Source organism: Gavia stellata, chromosome 2, assembly GCF_030936135.1.
Source record: "Gavia stellata isolate bGavSte3 chromosome 2, bGavSte3.hap2, whole genome shotgun sequence".
Classification (NCBI taxonomy): Eukaryota; Metazoa; Chordata; class Aves; order Gaviiformes; family Gaviidae; genus Gavia; species Gavia stellata.
Genome location: NC_082595.1, coordinates 16,658,578 through 16,678,073, shown reverse-complemented (window position 1 = coordinate 16,678,073; position 19,496 = coordinate 16,658,578). Strand labels below are relative to the sequence as shown.

Sequence of the window (19,496 nt, the reverse complement as noted above, 5' to 3'; positions counted from 1 at the left end):
CTGAAGTCAAAAGCCATTTGGATCTTATGCTTGCGGGTAATTTTTTGACTGTTCAGTAAGCAGGTAATGTCTCTCATGAGGCAGTCTTTTCCTCTGACCCTCTCAGTACTTTTAGTCGGTACCATGTATTTCTTTGAATATGGTCTTGAAAGTTCCTGAGTGCATGTTGTTCTGCCTACAGCAAGATATACCCTCCTGAGAGGGGGTCTCTTCAAAACTTTGTAAGTTGCTTTAATCACCACGAAACAAAACGTTCTCTGACATTTCCTGTGTCGTGAGGTGTGGATCTGCAGCTTTCATTGACTTCAGTTATGCTGCAGTGCTGTGGATCAGGCAGTGTGATGGAAAAGTAGCCTGAGTCACAGGCACACAGTTCTGCGCTTAACTAGGCATAGTCAGGGGCTAATCCCAGGACTGAATAGCAGCATTTGGAAAATTAATTAGCCTTTTACTGATCATTTTTCTCCGTTGCATATTTTTTTCCTTTATTCCTAAGGGATACTGCCAACTAGATTTAGTTTGAAATTTGTATTGAAAACTGGTAATTTAATTTTTGTCATTAAGAGTATATTAAACATCATGTTCCTTTGATTCCATCCTGGGTATTTACTTGCACGTGAGCTGAATGAGATTTTCCATATTTAGGTATTCATAATGGGTGCAAGTGAACCTGAAAACAGAGGTTTTCTGTTCCTCTTTTTCTGTTTCTCTGTGTTCACTTTGTAATAATGTCACTCACTATAAACTGGTTTTAGGTTCGTAATTATAATTCTGCTAAAAAAGGGAGAATGGACACAAGGCAATTCATAAAACTTGGTATGAACAGCAGCAAACAGGAAACAACTGTTGTGATAGGAATTAGGTTTTACAACTATTTTATGATGGCCTGACGTGGGTGGACTGGCAAAGTATTTGAAGTGTCACTTTGCTGTGGATGTTACCTTTATAATTTCTGAGAAATGCATATATTTGCTATACTTTTAAAACTGTAGTATGTTGCTGTAGACATTAATTGATGTTCTTCCAGGAACTACAAGCACTTTAACAAATGGACTGAAAGGTTTTGTAGTAACTTCTTATAAAATTGCGCTTTTCAGAAAAGTGAACTGTTGCTTTTTCTTATCTAATAGCTATATCTAGAGAACTACTACTATGTGCCCAAGTATATGACAGAAAACTAATAAATTCTCAGAAAAGATGCCTGAGATAGGGAGGTGATATAATCCTATTTTATCCACTCAATTTCTGAAAAAAAGTAATTAGGCCACAAAAACTCATTGACAGGGTTGGGACTTGAGTACAGATTGTGGTGCTTTTTCTTCTTGCTCTCTGTCTATGTCTTGTGTCTACACATTTTGACGTTGTATCACGGCATTCACAGATAGTTTTTCTCTAAGGTGAGAACTACATTAAAGGTGTGAGATACATCAAGTTGAAAATTGCTCATAGTAGCAAGTAGAAAGCAAATATTTTGTTTCAGTCTGGAAAGGAAATGATGAGCGTGGGTTTCATATGGATCAGTCCTGGGTTCAATACCAGGCAATGCTTTCAGAAAAAAACAGGATGATACAGCACCACAGGATTATTAGAGGTATAAGATTTCTAGAATTAAGAGCTGCATCAAGAAAAGAAAGATTTTCTGAATCCTTCTTCCCTATCTCCTTCCTCTTTCTACCCAATGACAATTACTTTGTCACCAAAGTAAACTTTTTCTAAGAATCCATATGTGACACAGCAATGGTACACTAAGGTGACTGCTGCATGCGTTTTATGACATAGATAAATACAATTTACTTAAGAATAATAAGAAATACACCTTGGTTTAGATATGGAGCTGGTTGCAAAGATGCTTAAACGTCTAAATGGAGGAAGGAGGGAGTGCTCAAGCTGCTCTTCTGTCTCCTTTGTCACCAGTTCCCCTGCCCCATTCAGCAGCAGTCCCACATTTTCCCTAGTCTTCCTTCTGCTGTTGCTGTTCTTGTAGCAGCCCATCTTGTTGTCCTTAACTCCCCTTGCCAGATTCAACTCCAGGTGAGCTTTGACATTCCCAACCCGGTCTCTGCATGCTCAGAGAGTGTCCACATCTCATGTGCTTCCTTTTTATGTTTGAGTTTTGTCAGGAGCTCCTTGTTCATCCATGTAAGCCTCCTTCTACTATTGCTTGACTTTCTGCTCATTAGGATGGACCATTCTTGAGCTTGGAGGAGATGATCATGGATGCCTCTTCTCTCCAGGACCATTATCCCATAGGATTCTTCCATGGGAGAAGCAAGATCCCTGAACGGTCCAAAGGCTGCTCCCTGAAGCTTAGGATTGTGATCCTGGTATTTGTCTTGTTTCATCCTCAAATGGAATATTCACAAGAGAGCACCAAAAATGACTGGTAGTCTAGAAAGTGTGGCTTAAAAGAGTATGTTCCACAAACTAGTTCTTCACGTCATGAAAAGGCAATAGAAGGATAAGCCTTTAGAACTGTGAAAGGTGGATTCAGGGGCAAAAGTGATAAATCGTAACGTTCAGGAGCGGGAAGAAGCAATGGGCCTATATTGCAGTAAAATAGATTTCAGTTTAGCTTTAAAAATATCTGGAATGGCTTAGCTGGCTAGTTGGGTCAGGCAGGATTACACTGCGTTGTGATTTGAAAGCTGTAAGCCTGCATGGCATGGGGCTTAAAAGAACAGGATAGCATGTATGTCAGCAAAGGGTCCTCTTGACCTGCAGGATAATGTCACACTGATCACAGATGAGAATGAGATAAATCAGTTTCCTTTCAAATCCCAGGCAGCATTTAAAACAGGAAAAAGAACTTATTTGCAAGCCTCATAAGCTTAATAAAGTGTCCGTGAGAGAAGCCAGTGTTTTTGCACAGCTGCTTTTCAGGTAAAAACACGCTTTAGAAGTCTTCCTGTCCTGCTGGAAAGTAATGTAAAACTTCTCAGCATTTAGCAGTGCGTCTTTGTACTGGGAAAGCAGAGGAAAAGTTTTTGCTTTTTCTCCACCAATTACATGTGATGGTCACCAGCCTGTGCCAAGAAAGGGCACAGCTTGCTTTTTACACCCATAACAACTGCAACTGTATTTAAAGTATAAGCTTCAAGCAATTCAGATGGAGAAGAGGCAGCTTTTAGTAGCATCAATCTCATCAGCACTTAGAGAAGTTACTATAGAAACTGTTACAGCAGAAACAATAAAAGGAAATAAAAACGGAAGGGGGTGGGAATGAAGATCTTTGAGAATTTGAAGTAAAAATAAAGCGAAATAGATGTCACTAGCTGAAGCTAGTCAGGTAAATATAAAAACCCTTTCTCTTAATTAAAATAATGATGGTTACAGAAATTAGAGAAGGAAAGATCTGTGAGGCCATTATGCCATTTATTTGGGCTCGATATAGGATTATGAGATATTCCATGGGATGTTTTTAGGAGGTTGTCCAGTCTTGCTGTAAAATTCCGAAAGTGTATAACGTAGTTGGGGTGGGTGATGACACTCCAAAGCAAGAAGGCATTACAAAGCAGTTTTTGGGTTAAGTTACATCACTTTTTCTGTCTTCCACTGCATAGCTGGAAAATGCTTGAAGAATATCTTGATTTGATCTGTTATTTAGTTCCTCTGTAAGACTAAACAAAGAATTAGATACTCTGTCTGCAGCACATGACTGTAACTTAAGGTATTTAAACTATTTGTCACATTTTTTTTAAAATGCTGGGTTTGTATGAAGGATGGGATACTTAAAAAGAAAGATACAGGTTATGATAAAGACATGGGGTATTTTTGCAACCATATCATCTGCCTATTTTAAAGAAAATCAAAACAATAGTAATCATAAATCTAGTTGCCATTGGTGCCTGGACTATATTGTAGTTCCCATTATCACTGGAATGAGAACCACAAGATAGATACAGGAGTGTCAGGCAGTCCTCTTCAAATAAAAATGGGTTACACACTTTATATTTAAAAAAAAAACCACTAACGAACCAAAACAAAGAAAACTAAGTGATAAATTTATTCTAGTCTCATTGAAATCCACAAGTAAACAAATCTGCTCTCTGTAATGTGTTGGAATAGTTTAATCCGTCACAAGTCATTGTTTCCATTCTTCAGAAATATTTAAGGCTGTCTTAAGACCACTGGAATTAAAGGTAACCACTTCTCTATCTGAGGCTTTGAAGTTGGCCATTTCCATAGATGTGATGTTGTCATAAGACACATGAGGGAAAGGGACATACTGTTGGTGCAAAAATTTTGAAAAAAGAACCACCAATTCTTACTTCAAATCTAGCCTGGTCTGACAATAACTGAAAGTCATTCCTGTCCAATTAAAAACAGAAGAAGAAAAACATGGAAAATTAGATTCCTTTAAGCATTCCTTAATGTCACAATGAACATCACCAAAGTCACTGCAAACTGGGCATTTGCCAGCACTTTCAATAACTGCAGTCAGCTGCCTCGCATTCTGGAGGTAATGCTTTAAATCTGTGCTAAAGAAAAGGTTCCTCAGCAGTTTTCCTCCTTTCATATCCCAGCTGAATTCTTCCTAATGACCTAAAGACCTATCTTCTTAACATCTCAGTGGGCTCCCTTCCCATTCTTGAATATTATACTTGCTGACAAAGGTCAAGAAGATCTGTTGTTATGAGGATCAGTCGTTATACAAATGCAGTTACAGGACTGGCTCGTTAGCTAGTTCTGTTGCCAGACCCATTTCCCAGTACAAAACAAAGAACTGTGAATTTCCTATATTCAAATAAATTGTCATAATCCCAAATATTGCCATTTTTCCATTATTACAATCACATTTCAATGTTTATCTTCCGTTGATTAATATGGTACATTCTGTTTAATATATAACTGATGCACCTAAGAAAAAATGTAGTTGTCTCTTTTCACAGTACTTGTATTTTCAGAGCATTTATTTGGAAGTATTTTGTATATAAGTCATCTCACTCATTTACTATGTAAGTGTTGACTTTGCCGATGGGGTGGATATTTCCCATAGCAAGGGCAGACCTAGTTATTTCAAAACCAGCTGTGATTACCAACACACCCAAAGTGCCGTAAGTGTCTCAGCTAAAATTCCATAAACAGCTTTTCATTTCAGATTTGAAATTTTGAAATGTTGATTTCAAAATAGCATCTTCCTGCAAAGAACCTGTTTTTCTCCGGAAGGGATATTAGCCCTAATAATATCTAACAAACTCAAATTCCAGTGACTGTGCTCTGTTAACATAAAGTCCCACACTAATGCCATTGATATGTTATTTGTCATCCTTGCTCTCTCATTCTTGCGAGACTACATCATCACGCACCAAAGCAGGATAGCTGTGGCATTGAGTAATTCTGTGTGTTTTGAGCCAAATTCACCCTTTCATTTTTTGCCAGCAGAACGTAGGCTAAAGGCCTTCAGCACACAAGTCGAGGAAAGATTCACTAGGCAAAATAGCCTGAAATCCTGCCCTGCAGAGATTTGTGCTAGTCACCACAGTCCCCAAAATGCCTGTGGCTGAATATATTCAGGTTTCTCAGTAGGTACAGTGACCAGTATGATTCCTGAAAGGCCTTCTGTACTGGAATTTTTGTGCAAAACCTGAAGATAGCTGTTTTCCTTTGAAGTTAGGTGAGTATTTTTCACCCATCATACAGACTGTCTGGAACAGTTTTCCCATAGGAGAAGTCATGTCAGAAAATCTACTAGAAAATTTCTTTTTGAAATAGTGCTGATAAATGTGTAAGGAGCATTATATAATATGGTATCTGTGTTACCACCGAGTTGCATTGTAAATTCAAATGGCTCTTGTCCACATTAATACATCATGAAAACTGGAGAGCTCTGAGTTCAAGAAACTTTTCGGTTTGAGGCGGTGCATTCAAATCCACAAGTTGTTTTTCCCAGCAGCGTGAGCTCAGTTGCAAGTAAAGGCAGAGAGAATGTGAAACTCAGTGAACCAAAAAAAGAACAAGCAAAAAGATGATGAGAATATATACTAATAAGAGACAGTTCTGGAGCCTGGAATATGTGCTTCCTGTTTCCATTACTTTCTTCATCAGAAGTACTTGAATGCAGAGGCAGTCCCTGCCCAAAGTTGGATCATAAGTAAGGAGTGAGTCAGGGCATTTCGGGAAGAGAATGGATAGTATCAGGCTAAGATTGTTCAGTGTTCTCTGGAGATTTGGATTTGGCACATCTTTCCTGTATCCTTCTTGTTTTTCTGGAGAAATAATTGAAACAAAACTTTTCAGATGTCCAGTAATCATTGCTTCTGAAGTACCTACTATGGCAGTCAACATTGGAAGGAGTTGTGTTTGGCTATATAAATTATTGTCTACTATTAAGTCTCAGAAGAATTGGGTCCCACAGGCTGGCACTCAGCTTCAGTAGACAAGTTGACTATCCTTTCCTTGTTCCTTCATTCCCCGTCTGGAATCCCTAAATAGCCTCTCAACTCATGAAGGTGCTGTCAAACAATTTTTTTAATATTTTATGTAGCTATCGTCATCTCTTATGAGGATTAGAATCATCACATTGAAAAGCTCATGCAGAAATTAATACGTGTTTAATCAGAGCAAGGCTTTGGTGTTGTGCAGTAAATAAATGCAGAGGGGTAGAGGGTGTCAGATGGGGCAAACCAGAACAGTGTCTCCTTTGGCCAGCTCTTTCCAGCCTGGGAACTGAACTGGAAAGCATACTGTGTTATCTTGTGTTTGAAGGCTCCTCCGTAAAGCAACTAGAGATTGAATTAAGGTTGTGCAGGCCATGAAATCTTGTAGAGGTAGAAATCGTGGCAGTAAAATATCTAGCCGGTGTTTATGAGTGCAAAACAAATTACAGGTGCAATAAACTGCAGCAGATTCAAGCATCCTGAAGGTTAATAAGATAACCAGTATAGTATCATCCAAGCATTCAAACGGTGCATAACATTCAGTCAGTAAATGTTGACTTCTGTGAAAACAAATATCCACATTTATCCAGTGCCTTACAAAAGGTGAATAAACCTTTTCTCTAGAACGGGAACAGTATATGGAAAATTTTCTAAATATTGCCATCTAAGTACTTTGAAATATTTGTATGCTAGCATGCATTTCAAGCATGGTTCTGTTTTTCCTTCTCTTCTCTCCAGTACTTAAAGGCAGGGTAAACAGAGCATTTTTCCTTTAGAAACCCTATAGCAACACTGGTATATGCTTTTGTGAAGACATCCCTTCCACTTTCCATACTCTAAAAAGCTATAAAATGAGATGGTAAAGATATTTTAAAGTTAATAAGAGTGTTGAAAGCAGTTCTGTAGTTGTTGACATAAGCTTAACAAACTAGGTAACCTGTTCCAGATCTCAGTATGGTTGTTCTTAAAGAAAATGAACAATTAAGCCTCACTGATTCATTGCACAGTTTTTTAGTTATTAATGAATCAGGATTTTGGCTTTAAGATAAATATGTGTTGAATATATGTATGCATTAAATGCTAACTAAGTCAAGAGAAGCAAATTTCTGTGTTACTTCTCGGTAGTTTCTTATGTTTCAAAAAGAGAGCAACTTCAACTATTTATAAACTGTAATTAAGTTTCTTTACAACATGACTCATTCTCAACAAGCAAGTCCTTTTTCTTTTGCTTTCTTATGAACTGTGTGGGAAAATTAGGGTTCAATCACCAAAGAATTTACTCAGTGCTTAATTACCCAAAACAGCCCTCTAAGTTCTGCTCATGTAGAGCTTTCATAAAGATGTGATTTTCTCCGCACTATGGCTTTCTAAAACTTGACTTGTACTAAATGATCTGGAAATTCTAACATAGGAGAAAGCAACATTGTATTCCGGTATTGGCTTCTTTCTCCAGTCTGCTTCTTTGAGCTCCGCTTATATTAATAGTGTGATGCTTAGGAAAGCCAAAGTAAGAAATCATCAGGATTAAATTACTTCAAGTATGGAACTGAATTAGAAAGCTTTACTTTCCTGAATGAGCTAATTGTTTAAATTTTCCAAAGGAAATGTTTCTATTTCTGTGAGAGAAGGGATAAATGGGACTTCCTCTGACATAATTTTTGTTTTAAATCAGAGTTTGACAGCAAGATTTTTACCTTCATAACCAAATATTACTGCTTAACTGCATGACTTGTGTAAGCTTGCTAGTTGAAGTGACTCACTTACGTAGATGAAGTTATTTTTAGGGAGATAATTTGCACTGTTTAGAAGAGAGGAAAAAAGGGAGAGAGAGTGCTACTAAGAGCTAGATCCCTCATTATAGTTTACAGAGCTCGTGAACCCAGCATCCAAGCAAAAGATGACTAAGCAAGGGGTCTGTTGGTACTTTCAGGAATTTACAGACATGAGTCATCTGCTTATTTTCTGCAGACATATCACCAGGGTACTTTGTGAGTCAGCTGTTATTTGGAAATAGTACTTGTATTCAACATGAATACGTTTTTGTAGTTCTTAGGTAACTAGCACGCCAAACCAAAGTGGGCTTTTATAGTTTGCCTAGTTCAGGTGTTGATTTACAAAAGCGGTGTGTTGTTTTGAACTGTGATGCATTTTTCATGACAAAGTGTAAATGTTGCCTGGGATGTAATTATGATAACACTTACCTTTGCCACCTTACGTATCGCATGAAGGCAGATCTGATTTTGTATTAATGCACAGATTGAGGGTCAGATTGCCAACATGACCAGGTAAAAAGAAGAACTTTCTGTATCGACCTGTGTGACTATGAGCAAAATTTGACCTTTTATCTTCAAAGCACCTTGCTAGTGGTGATTACCAATGGTATTTGCTTATTTTTCATGTACAATAAAATGCTTCACCCCAAATCTGTGCACTCAGTATCAATGGACAGGTATCCACTGCAACGGAAGTGAGTTCTTGCCTCCCCTTCCTACTGCTGAAAAAATAGCTGGCTACCTTGAGATATGTATAACACTTTACAACTCAAGGCTATTTCCTGTTTACTGGTCTTTTAGGTGTGGTTGTGTTCCAGAATTAGGGACAGGTTTTTTGACTTGGTCTGGACTCATCTCACACCTTGTATTAAGGAAACACTTGGGTTAGAAAAACGGGAGTTTGGCGATTTTAGGTGAAGGGTAGCATTAGAAATCAAAGGCAGGTCAAATTTTTCAAAACTCTGCTTGCAGTTCAGGATGACACTGCTGTTGGCCAGATGTGGGATGCACAATTTTAAATCTGATTTTCTGATTTAACAGTTTGTAATGTAAGTAATTCCTGAAAATCCGTTTACAGGTTTTGGTTAATAAAAGAAGAAAATGTTTTCTGTTATATTTTGGTGATAGCAGTGTTGGAAAAATATCTTTATAAAAGAAAGGCTTCTCGTAACGAATGGAAGCATCTCTGTAGTCATAGCAATGTCTTGATTATCCATTTAAACAGCGTTTCTAGTGCTAGATACTTTCTCTTAAGTGCAAACCTTTAGTTTTAGGTAACAGGAAGAAAACTGCTGCTGCTTGCCCCCGTTATGTAGACAGAGGTTTTCAAAGGAAAATTAATGAAAGTTAAATTGTCAAGTAAAAAGTTAAGGACTGAACTATTACTCGAGTGTTTTGCTAAAGTTTGTTATTTCTTTCGCACAGTGATAAAATACACAAGCATGCAGAATAGTTTTCCTGTAAAGAGTTGGTACTTAAGAAGGAAAAAGATGCACTAGAGGAGCAGTGCATCTGAGCTGAAGTGCATCTTAAGCACTCTGAGCTGAAGAAGTGTATTTATAATGTTAAAAAGGAGAGCCTGTCTCCTTGCTTCAGACTCTTTTCCACGGTGAAATCCTTCAGAGGCTGCAGCACACATGTACCATCTGCGAGGGGAGGAGACATCTTGCTTGCTGATAAATGGCCTCGATACATCAATGTTTTTCAGGGTTGTTATTTAATAATCATGTTATAAAGAGGAATTTGACGGAGCAATCTCTGAATCTAACCTTTGTTACAGCAGTGATCTGCCCTCAAATTAGCAGACCTCTGCCCATGTCATTACCACTTAAATATCTGCTGGAAGCTGTGGTGTGAGCTGAGTCACCAGGACTCGGGGAGTTATCACGTGTAGCTCAGACACTGGGTCATGAACTGAGCAAACGCTGTCATCCACAGTGATTTGTTGTATTTTGAGGCTACAGCTGGAATATCACATTCAGTTTTGTGTCCTTCACAGCTACTACAGTTTTACTCGTAGAGTTTGGAGGGTAATTCAGGGGAAAGGGAGCTATGGTTTGGCTGATGCACATCCAAGTATTCAAACATGATTAGAAAAACTGAAAAATGAAGGGACTAGCAGGATGATAGCATGGGATTTAGAAAAATAAAATCTGTGTTACATTGATATCTCAGTCCATGAGCAGAGATTTCAAAGGCAGTTCTCCATGAAGCATTTAAAAGTAGAAAATAAAATGTGTTACCAAGCGTACTAGAGGGGAGATCCTGTTCCACCTGAGGATGGGTTCAGTCCTGTAATGTTCCTTTCTCTTTCTTAAAATTCTGTTTGTAGTGATTTTGCCACCTGCTTTGGCTGCTACTTCAGCTTTTACAAACTTTTTATTATCTTAGGAGTCTTCCCTTCTCTTTAAAAAGGACTGTGAAGTCACAAAGAGAGAATACTGAGAACCCAGGCTCATGTGAATGAATTATAATCTTCTTAATTTATGTCACTCATTGCTACACCAATAGGAAAAATTATTTAAGATTTACAGGGAGTTACTGTTCCATTGCAGTGTTCTTTCATTGTGCAGAATTAAAGAACTGTGATTTGGAGGATAAGAAAAAGTACAGTCATAGGTGCTTTATAAATGAAGCCTACACCTTTAAAAGAAATGCACATTCTTCTGTTAATTTTGGTATTAGATTAGACATTTAATGTAAATAATTCAAGTCTGTTGTCATAACTCAGTTTAACTACAGATATCTGAAGCCTCCTAAAATTAAAAGTAGACCAAGAAAATCTTAAGTATAAATGTAGCAATGAAAAAGTTAAAAAAACAGTTTCTGACCATATCATTAACTGTTGTAGACTATTTTATTGTTCTGCCAGACCTAGCTGATCATGAGACAGTGATAAGCAAAGGGAACTAAGAGGTTCTGATTTTTATTTTTAGTGAGATATTTTGGCTATTAATGACTTTGCAGTGTGTTTTTGGTCTTGTGGGGGATTTCTTGTCTAACAGATGACGGCAAGTTGAGATCTTTTCCAACTCACGTGACTGAATCTTTCAACATCCTTTATCAAATCATTTAACCACTTTAAGTCTCAGACAGCTGTAAAATGAGAGGGATCATGCTTGTGATGTCCATGGGGGCACTAAAATGAATTGGCTAAAGCAGATAGAGAAATTTGTTTCTTGAATGGAAAGCATAAACAGAATGTACTTTGTGAATTTTTGAAAGGGAAAATTTCCCTGTAAAGGAAAATACTGCATTATTTTTTCTGTAACAAAATGATCATGGTGTAAATGTTATGATTAGCATAGAAATACACTAGCTAAACATTTTTTAATTATGTAATTTACAAAAATGTTTTGATAAAGCAAATTGACCCATACAGCAATATCTTAGAATCATTACTTACAAGAAATGCAGAAGTATATTTTAGAGGTAATCATGAATTTCTCCTGTTCTGTAACCTTTATATCAATAGAAAGGAATTATATATTCCCAGTTAAAAAAGAAGGGGGGGGGGGGAACTACAATATTGTATTTCTATGATTCTCTTTTTGCTTTTTTCTTTTTTTTATTTCAGTTGACCTACCCCTCTACTTTCCTCGAGACCAACCAACCCTAACGTTTCAGTCCGTCTACCACTTCACTAACAGTGGCCAGCTGTACTCCCAGGCCCAGAAGAATTACCCTTACAGCCCCCGCTGGGATGGCAATGAAATGGCCAAGAGAGCAAAGTAAGTCAGATTGCTATTTCCTACTAAATATTCCATTTGTTACACGGTCATCTGTTGGTAGAAATGTCATGGATTTAGCTGTACATTTACAGCATTATAAAAGCTGAACCTGTTTCTGTTCTCATATAGTCCTAGCATTTCCCATATATGAGTATAAACAGATACTTTATTAATTATGCTTATTACATTAGTGCCAGAGGACTGATCAAACGAAGACTCTTTCTGCTAGGCGTTGTACTGGCACGAGTGGTGACAACCTCTGCGCCAAAGAGCTTCCAGTCTAGGTAGAGAAGATAGCCCCAAGCAGGAGTAATCTGCAAGATAGCAGTCAGTCAAGGTAACTCCATAGTTTTGTGTTGGCGTTGGTGGTGGGGGGACGACACCCTGAAGGGGAAGCATGTGAGATGGAGAGAGCAAGGAAGAAAAACCTGAAAGCTAGGGAATAAGGCTGTAATAAAAAGACACGGAAGAACAGGAGGAGGTAGAGCAAACCACCAGTCCGGCATAGGAAGCAGTCCTATCAGAACTTGAGAAAGTTATCTGAAAGTCTGAACATCTCTTTCTTTACTGCTTTTTCTGTTGGCTAGAAACAGAGGACCTCTGACTCTTTCCTCTGCAGTTTTTCTGCAAGCCCTTGTTTCAGGCTGGGGAGACACCACTCAGTCCGAGTATCCCCTTTAGTTAAAGATGACAGGACAGCCTCCCCAGAGTGGCTCTGTTGCAAGGGCAAGCTGCCATGGGCAGTGGTGCCCCTTTTGTATACTAGATATTACCCCTGTCTTCTAATGAAGCAAGACAGATTTTACCTGCATGGAGCAACATGGGCAACGGCCCTTGCTGCAGTGTTTCAATTTTGCAAAGCGTAAAAATGTTAGAACAGCAAGAGATTTAAGCAGGCTGATTATCAATTGTTCAGCACGTAAAGGCATCAAACTGCATAAATAACAAGGCATATTGGGATGAACATTTTGAATGACAATCAGAAGATTAAATTAAATTAGCAAAGATGCGTAAATAAGAGTCAAAATGAAAATAGTTCAAGCTGAGTAAATCAAATGAATGGCATGGTCACAGACTTATTGTAATTTGGAAATGATGGAAGCAAACAACAATTGACTGAAGCATTTGCAGATTGTATACTAATTTAAATTTTATGGAGAACATCAAGTAACATTTGATTTTGGATTTTGATGCATTGTAATAGCAATTTTTTTTGCTAGTATTTGGTTTTGCTACCGTACTGTCTAGGAGAGCCATTTCTTGATAAAATATGATTTTTTTTTTTTGTGGACTTGTTTCTTTTCTCTAGCAGAATATTATGAGTATTTTGTTTTAAAAAAAAAAAAGAAACAATAACTGGAAGCATTACTGTGGCTTTCTTTATGACCATACTACAAAATGCATTTCTTTTGCAGCTGGAAGCTTACAAGTACCTATGTGCTGTCTGCTAAGTGCATTCATTTATGAGTGGGTGTATACAAATGGACTTCTCTGCCCTGCACTTGAAATTTAGAAGTATTATAACAGTTCTTTTAAAAAGCACTAAATGTGTACGCTTACTATCACATGTACGTTTTGTGAGGTTTTTCACTCTTATGTTTGAGCCTTTGCATTTAAGTTTTACACTGGATACATAATATGAGAAAGATGATGAGAAGCAGGGGAAGAAAGTATGCTGCAATGTCTGAAATAACTATCAGTGAGCTGCAAAGAGACAGAGAAGCTGCTCTAGTTAAAAGCGCTTTGCTTGCAGGAACAACCAGTGATTCCTGAGTAGGTACCATAAATAAATCTGTATCAAGAAAAGTACGATGTTATGATACGTGTTAGCATATTTTAAGAAAAAATTTTAACACAGTTGAGCACCTTATGTAAACAGTGTTTAAAGCATTCTCTAGGGCTTCTTAGAGTAGGTTAGTGTGTTTGAACACAACCAAATAATATTTCATTCTACTTTATTTTTACCATAGCCACATTATGGACCAAGTATATAGGAATATATGTAGATACATAGGTAAACGTTCTAATTAAATGTACTAGTTCAAGCACCATGTCAAAACATCCCAGTTAAAAACAGAAAAGAAGCATACATGATTTAGCCTCCAGAAGCAATGTAATTCTGCTCAGCTGAAGTAAATTTAGCCCTGGATAAATCAGAGGCAACTTGTTTGTGTTTCTAAATACTGTCTATTAGGTTTTTCTTATATGTAGTCTTTTTCCCTCTTAGCCAAATGGTCTCCCAAGTGCTTGGCATCCTTTGAGACAAAAGAGCTCTGTTTATCTGTCTGGCCCTACTGTTCTAGGGCCACAGGATCTCCCACTTGACGTTCTGGTATCTGACCAAATTCTCAGCCCTTATTCTCAGACACTTGAGGGATCAGTTTGCACCATCTTCCTCGCTGTAGCTTAAGACAGCATCAAGGACAGCTTTTGCTTGGTCTTGCACCAACCAGGTTCATTAGCTGTCCAGTTACGTATTGAATGAAGCATGTATACCGCGTTGCTTTATAGGATGTAGAAGCACCACCACATTTGAAATGCCGTCACTCAAGAGATTTCCTCATCCTCAATTTTGGCAAGCCCTGCCTCTGTTTTTAGCAGCTCAACACAGCCTGCTTATTCATGGGCAGAGCTGTCATAAGTTCATGCCAAAGGGACTTTGATTCTGTGCCCAGCCTTCTCCCAGGGTTGGTGGTTTCTTTGTTTTTTTTTCCCAAACAGGTGAGCCCATCCAATTCCTTCAGCTCAGGGGCTAAACTTGAAAGTCTTGGTATCCTTGCTTATCTTTGTGGCTCCCAGCAGAGGTAGGCATCTCTTTTGAAGATAGGACTTAACCCTTTGCTGTAGCCTTGAGACAATCAGTAGTAATTATAAGTAGGAGCAAAATTACTCCCCTAAAATACATACATATAGAAGTAGATTGTATGCATTCACACTTAGACACATATCACCTAAATCTAAAAGGCAAATTCTCAGATCAGAGTATCAGTTTAGCAGGATCTTCTTCATTCACAGAGAAAAACAGCTCGTGTTCTTACTGAAGTAATGGGACCAATTTATGCCTGTCTGATAAAGTCCATGAAATCAAATTTCTCTTTCTCTGTGTCCTCTTAAGCAGTTTTTAAAATCACCCGGCTCCTTTGAGGCCCACTGACTTAGATTCCTCTCTGAGAGATTGCATCTGGTAACTGAAGCTTGCTATTGTCTTAGCCCAGGGATTGCCCTCTGGCTTGATTTAATTCTAAGGGACGAATCAAGTCCTGATTAAATAATGTGATTCCAAATGCCTCCAGATTGCTTGTTTCTCAGCCAAACGCAAAATTTTAACCTGTTCCTCCAGCTAGAAACAAGGAAACCAAAAATATTAAAAAATATTAAAATTTTCTTACAAGCTGCCGAGATGCCATTTCCTGTCAGTTCACATCTCAGGCTTTGCCTCTCTTAAGTCATTTATTTATACATCTGTGGCCTCCTACGTAAGCAGCTTCTCCAAAAGATTTGGTCCTAAAATACAATAGCCAGCTTAAGAAAACACAGTAAATTATGGAAAGTTAGCAGCCTTGTTTGTGGTGTACGTGTGAAGTAAAACATCTCTGTGTGGTTTCCATGGGAAAGCTTTTTTGCTTAAATAGGCATTCAAGTGTACATAAATGGAGTCTTTAAAGAACATGCAGACTCTAAGCCTGGGGTTTTATGAAGGAATACTGTAAATAAAGCTTGTTTGTTTATACAAATTAAGTTCAGTTCTTAGGTGCACTCTGGCCCAATTTCTGTCCAACGCAGCGCTGCTCTGTAGACTTCGGTTATACGTCAGGGAGAGCAAGTCAGGACTCAGTTTACTCTTTTATCCTACATAAATCCACCTACTCATCATTAAAAATAGCAGGAGGATGGAAAACTGGTATCACAATAAAAAGTTGTTCTGAGGGTTCATATTCTTTTTTTCAAGGTGGCTGATAAAACTGGTTTCTGAATAACATTGTTGTCCCTGGCCATTCACTGGTGTTTGCTGAATGTGGTGTTAATTTTACATATCCCTCAGGGCTCTGTACGGGTGAAAGCTTAAAAGGGCTCAAGCGCTCTCAATGGTATATTGGCTGTTGCTCTGCCATAAGGTCAAGTGCAGTTTAAGATTATATGCAGACGCATCTTGTGCGAGCTACATATGTATCACCAGCATGGCTGCAGCTATGGTTCATGCTCAGCGCAAGCGTGCTATGATTGGAAGGCGTTAGGCTGGTGCACTGGGCCATAGCATTTTCAGCCTCATCGATAACCTTTTCCTTGAATATCATCAAATTAGAAGATGTGTATCATGTGAAGATGCTAGTTGCTATTTGGCTGAAATGGTTGCTTTAAGCTTTAGTGTTCCCTGGTAAGGAGAGGAAATGCATCTTTTGGTCTAATAAAAGGGTGTTTGAAAAAAGGGGACAATTGTTGTGTTGCTGTTTAGACAAAGTCAGTTGTAATACGTCAAAGAATTGCTGTTGTAGTCAGTAAATTTTGAGTGCCCTAATGATTATTTTTTTTTATTTTGACATCAAGCAGTTTTTCAACTCATACATTTTTTTATTATTAAGTCAGAATTCTTACATATTTTAGGCAGAATATCTATTACTACATTTTGGATTCTTTTAAAGTAACAGGTTTCTTGATTTTCCTTGAAACTTTTGTTTTCCACCTATGCTACTTTGAATCTCATTGTAAAGTTTACATGAAAATATTGCACCTTTTTATAATCTTCTCTCCTTGATAGGTGTAATTAAGGTAATAAATAATTTGTTATTATTTGGTTTGTATTTCAGTGGGTTTTCTGCCTATTTGTAAAAGTATTTTCATGTATTACGTGATTTTCATGCATGTTAGTCATCTTTAAAGAGCAGATTTCCAAAGCCTAACTTGTTTGCATTCACATATACTCTCCTCAGAAAGTTTTTATATTTGACTGTCTGTCTCTGGCTCTGTTGCACGTTACCTTAGACTTAGAAAGAAATTTAGAAAAATGAGAGTAGGGATCAGAAGCACAAAATGTAGGGACATCATCCTTCCCTATGTGTTTGTGTCTTTTGTCTCTGAACGTTTGCAAGGCTCAGAGGATGCTTTTGGGACAAGAGCAATAGGGTAGGTACAAACTAAGGGGTGAGGTGCTGACCTGGGTTGCTTGTTTAACTCTTTGGTTTTCGATGGCCTGGCATCAGAATCTGAGTAAAAGTGATTTCCTTGCCTGAAATGTCAGTAAGGCTGACATTTTATTGCCACTGGTGGGCTTTTTTTCAGAACACAAAAGGACCAATACGCTGTGACAGCCATAGTGAGAAGGGATGTGGTGACCCAGCCGTGTGAAGCTTACAAAAAAGTTAATTTGATTTTATAGACCATTAAATCAAAACTCTGATTTTTCTGTGGGAGTGTCAGCTGATCAGAATTACACTTGAAAAGTAGAAAGGCAAATGGAAAAAATTATGTTTTGTTAAAATACTTAATGATGGCATTTGTCCTTGTAACATGTTCTGCAGTTGATTTACCAGCAAACGTTAATAAAAAAATTATTTTGATTATAAGATATAATAGACAGAATAGGTACAGTTTTTAATTAGAATTTTCCCACGATATTGTTGGGGGTTTTTTTTAAAATTGTTCCTCTGCATACACTACAGAGTACAGTGCATACACATGATAGTCGCACTTCTTGAGTCATATTTTTCATGTACTTTTTTTTAAATGTCTCCTTGGATAATTAAGTCTGACTCTTAAGATATGGTATGTTAGTTTCTGACAGGTGCCTGCCAGGGATCTTCAGTGCTGTCATGCATTATGTGGATTTCAGCCAAGACAGAAAGGCCTGGGTATTTGTTTCTGGTCACTTCTCATTAAAGCTTTGACTGTGGGAAAAGAAAAACAACTATTTAAAGATGAGGAGTTTGGTGCTATAGGAAGTGCATAGAAGTAAAATCTGTTAGGCAACTAGTTTTTCTGTGGTTTTATATAGACATTATGTATATGTGTGAACTGTACATATGTGTGCTTCGATATATAGTAAATATTCTTTCTGCAAAAAAAGGATTCTCTCATATATTGACAACAGAAATGCACAGAAGAGATTGGAGGAGTTGGCTGGGTAGAAGTGGAATATAATAGCACTTTGCTGGAAGATAACTGCTTTGTAGGAATTCAAGGCTAGAATTTAATGTAGGTGGTTCGTAGATAACCAGGGTTAGGTGTTGTTCTAGAAATACTATGATAAACTGTCTGATTTGGCTTCATTAGAGAACTCCATTATACATTTATCAAAGCTACTAGATCTATATTAGAGCATGGAATTATAGTTAGGAACTGATGCAAATAAATGTTCTCCCTTGCTTGAGAGAAAAGGGTAGAGAGAAATACGTGGTTTTGGAAGGAGCTGAGGTTTAACAGCCCAGATAAATACTGTTGCTTGATCAATTACAAAATAAACAGCTAAGTAAAAATAGTAGGTGAGCTCCATGGTCTTGTCTTTTGGGTAATATTTGTAATTGCTCTGTTAAACACAAAGAACAGTCATGCTAGGTCAAATCAACGTTCATTTAGCCCAGTATCATATCTCTATCAATAGGCAGTAGCCGATGTCTGTGGAAGAGCATGGCAGAGCATGTAGTCGTATTTTCCTGGCATGTTCTACCATCTTCAAGGATTTCTATATCCAAAATTGGTACATTTCTGTTCAGTAGCCCTACCTAGCTTTCTTTCTGTTTGATTGCTTTTTGAACCCACATCATAACATCACAAAATTCCGTGACAAGGGATTGCACAGATAACGTGGTGTGAAGAACAAGTTTTGCCAGCTTTTTGCATTCCTACCTCCTGCTAGCTCCAGTTGTTACCCCTTAGCTCTTGTATGAAAAGAGGCAGCAAATAATTAATCCACTGATTCCCTCCATAACCTTTATGATTTTATGAACCTCTTCATGTCTCTTCTGTCACCTTTTTTCCTGCTCTGCTCACTCCTTCCTTCTATAGAACCTTTCCATGTTTCTGATCGCCCTTGTCGCGCTTCTTTATCCCTTTGCTATTTCTGTCGTATTCTTTCTGAGACAGGGAACTGCATGTTACTCATGATACATTCACCATGTGAATGGTGAGGTAGTGGTATTGTATCTTTATTCCGGTTCTAATAACGTCTGATTTGGTTTTCTGCATATGACTGAAGGTTACACTGACGTTTTAGCACCAAGATCTCCTTACTATCTGTTTTTCCGAGTCTGTGTTTTTTGTGTAAAATTAAGTCTTTTTGCTCACATATCTCCCTTTCATGTTTATGAGTATTGACTTTCCACCTGGTATTTTATCTCCCAGTCTCCCAGTGCTGTAAGAACTATCTGCAGTTCCTCATAATTGTGTCTCATTTTTCCTTCCCTGACTAAATTGTTAGCGTTAGCAAACTTTGCCATCTTCTTTTGCTCACTTTCGCAGATCATGTAAGAATATGTTGAACAACACAGGTCAAAACACCCACTTATGTGCAGTTCTCAGGTGACTTCACCCTAATAGTACTCATCATTCATTCCTATCTTTCTTTTTCTTATCTTGACCTGCTCTCTATCCACTCATGGATCTTTTCTTCTGCTGCAGTAACT

At 37.9% G+C, this 19,496-nt stretch overlaps 1 protein-coding gene across 2 annotated transcripts in view; it reads left to right on the top strand.

Moving 5' to 3' along the window:
* Nucleotides 1-19,496, top strand: part of BABAM2 (BRISC and BRCA1 A complex member 2) — a 178,331-nt gene that overhangs the window by 142,653 nt on the left and 16,182 nt on the right. For both annotated transcript variants that reach the window (XM_059835711.1, XM_059835714.1), the window contains exon 11: nucleotides 11,727-11,880. In XM_059835711.1, coding sequence (XP_059691694.1) covers nucleotides 11,727-11,880 — 154 coding nt within the window. The remainder of the gene's footprint in view (nucleotides 1-11,726; nucleotides 11,881-19,496) is intronic.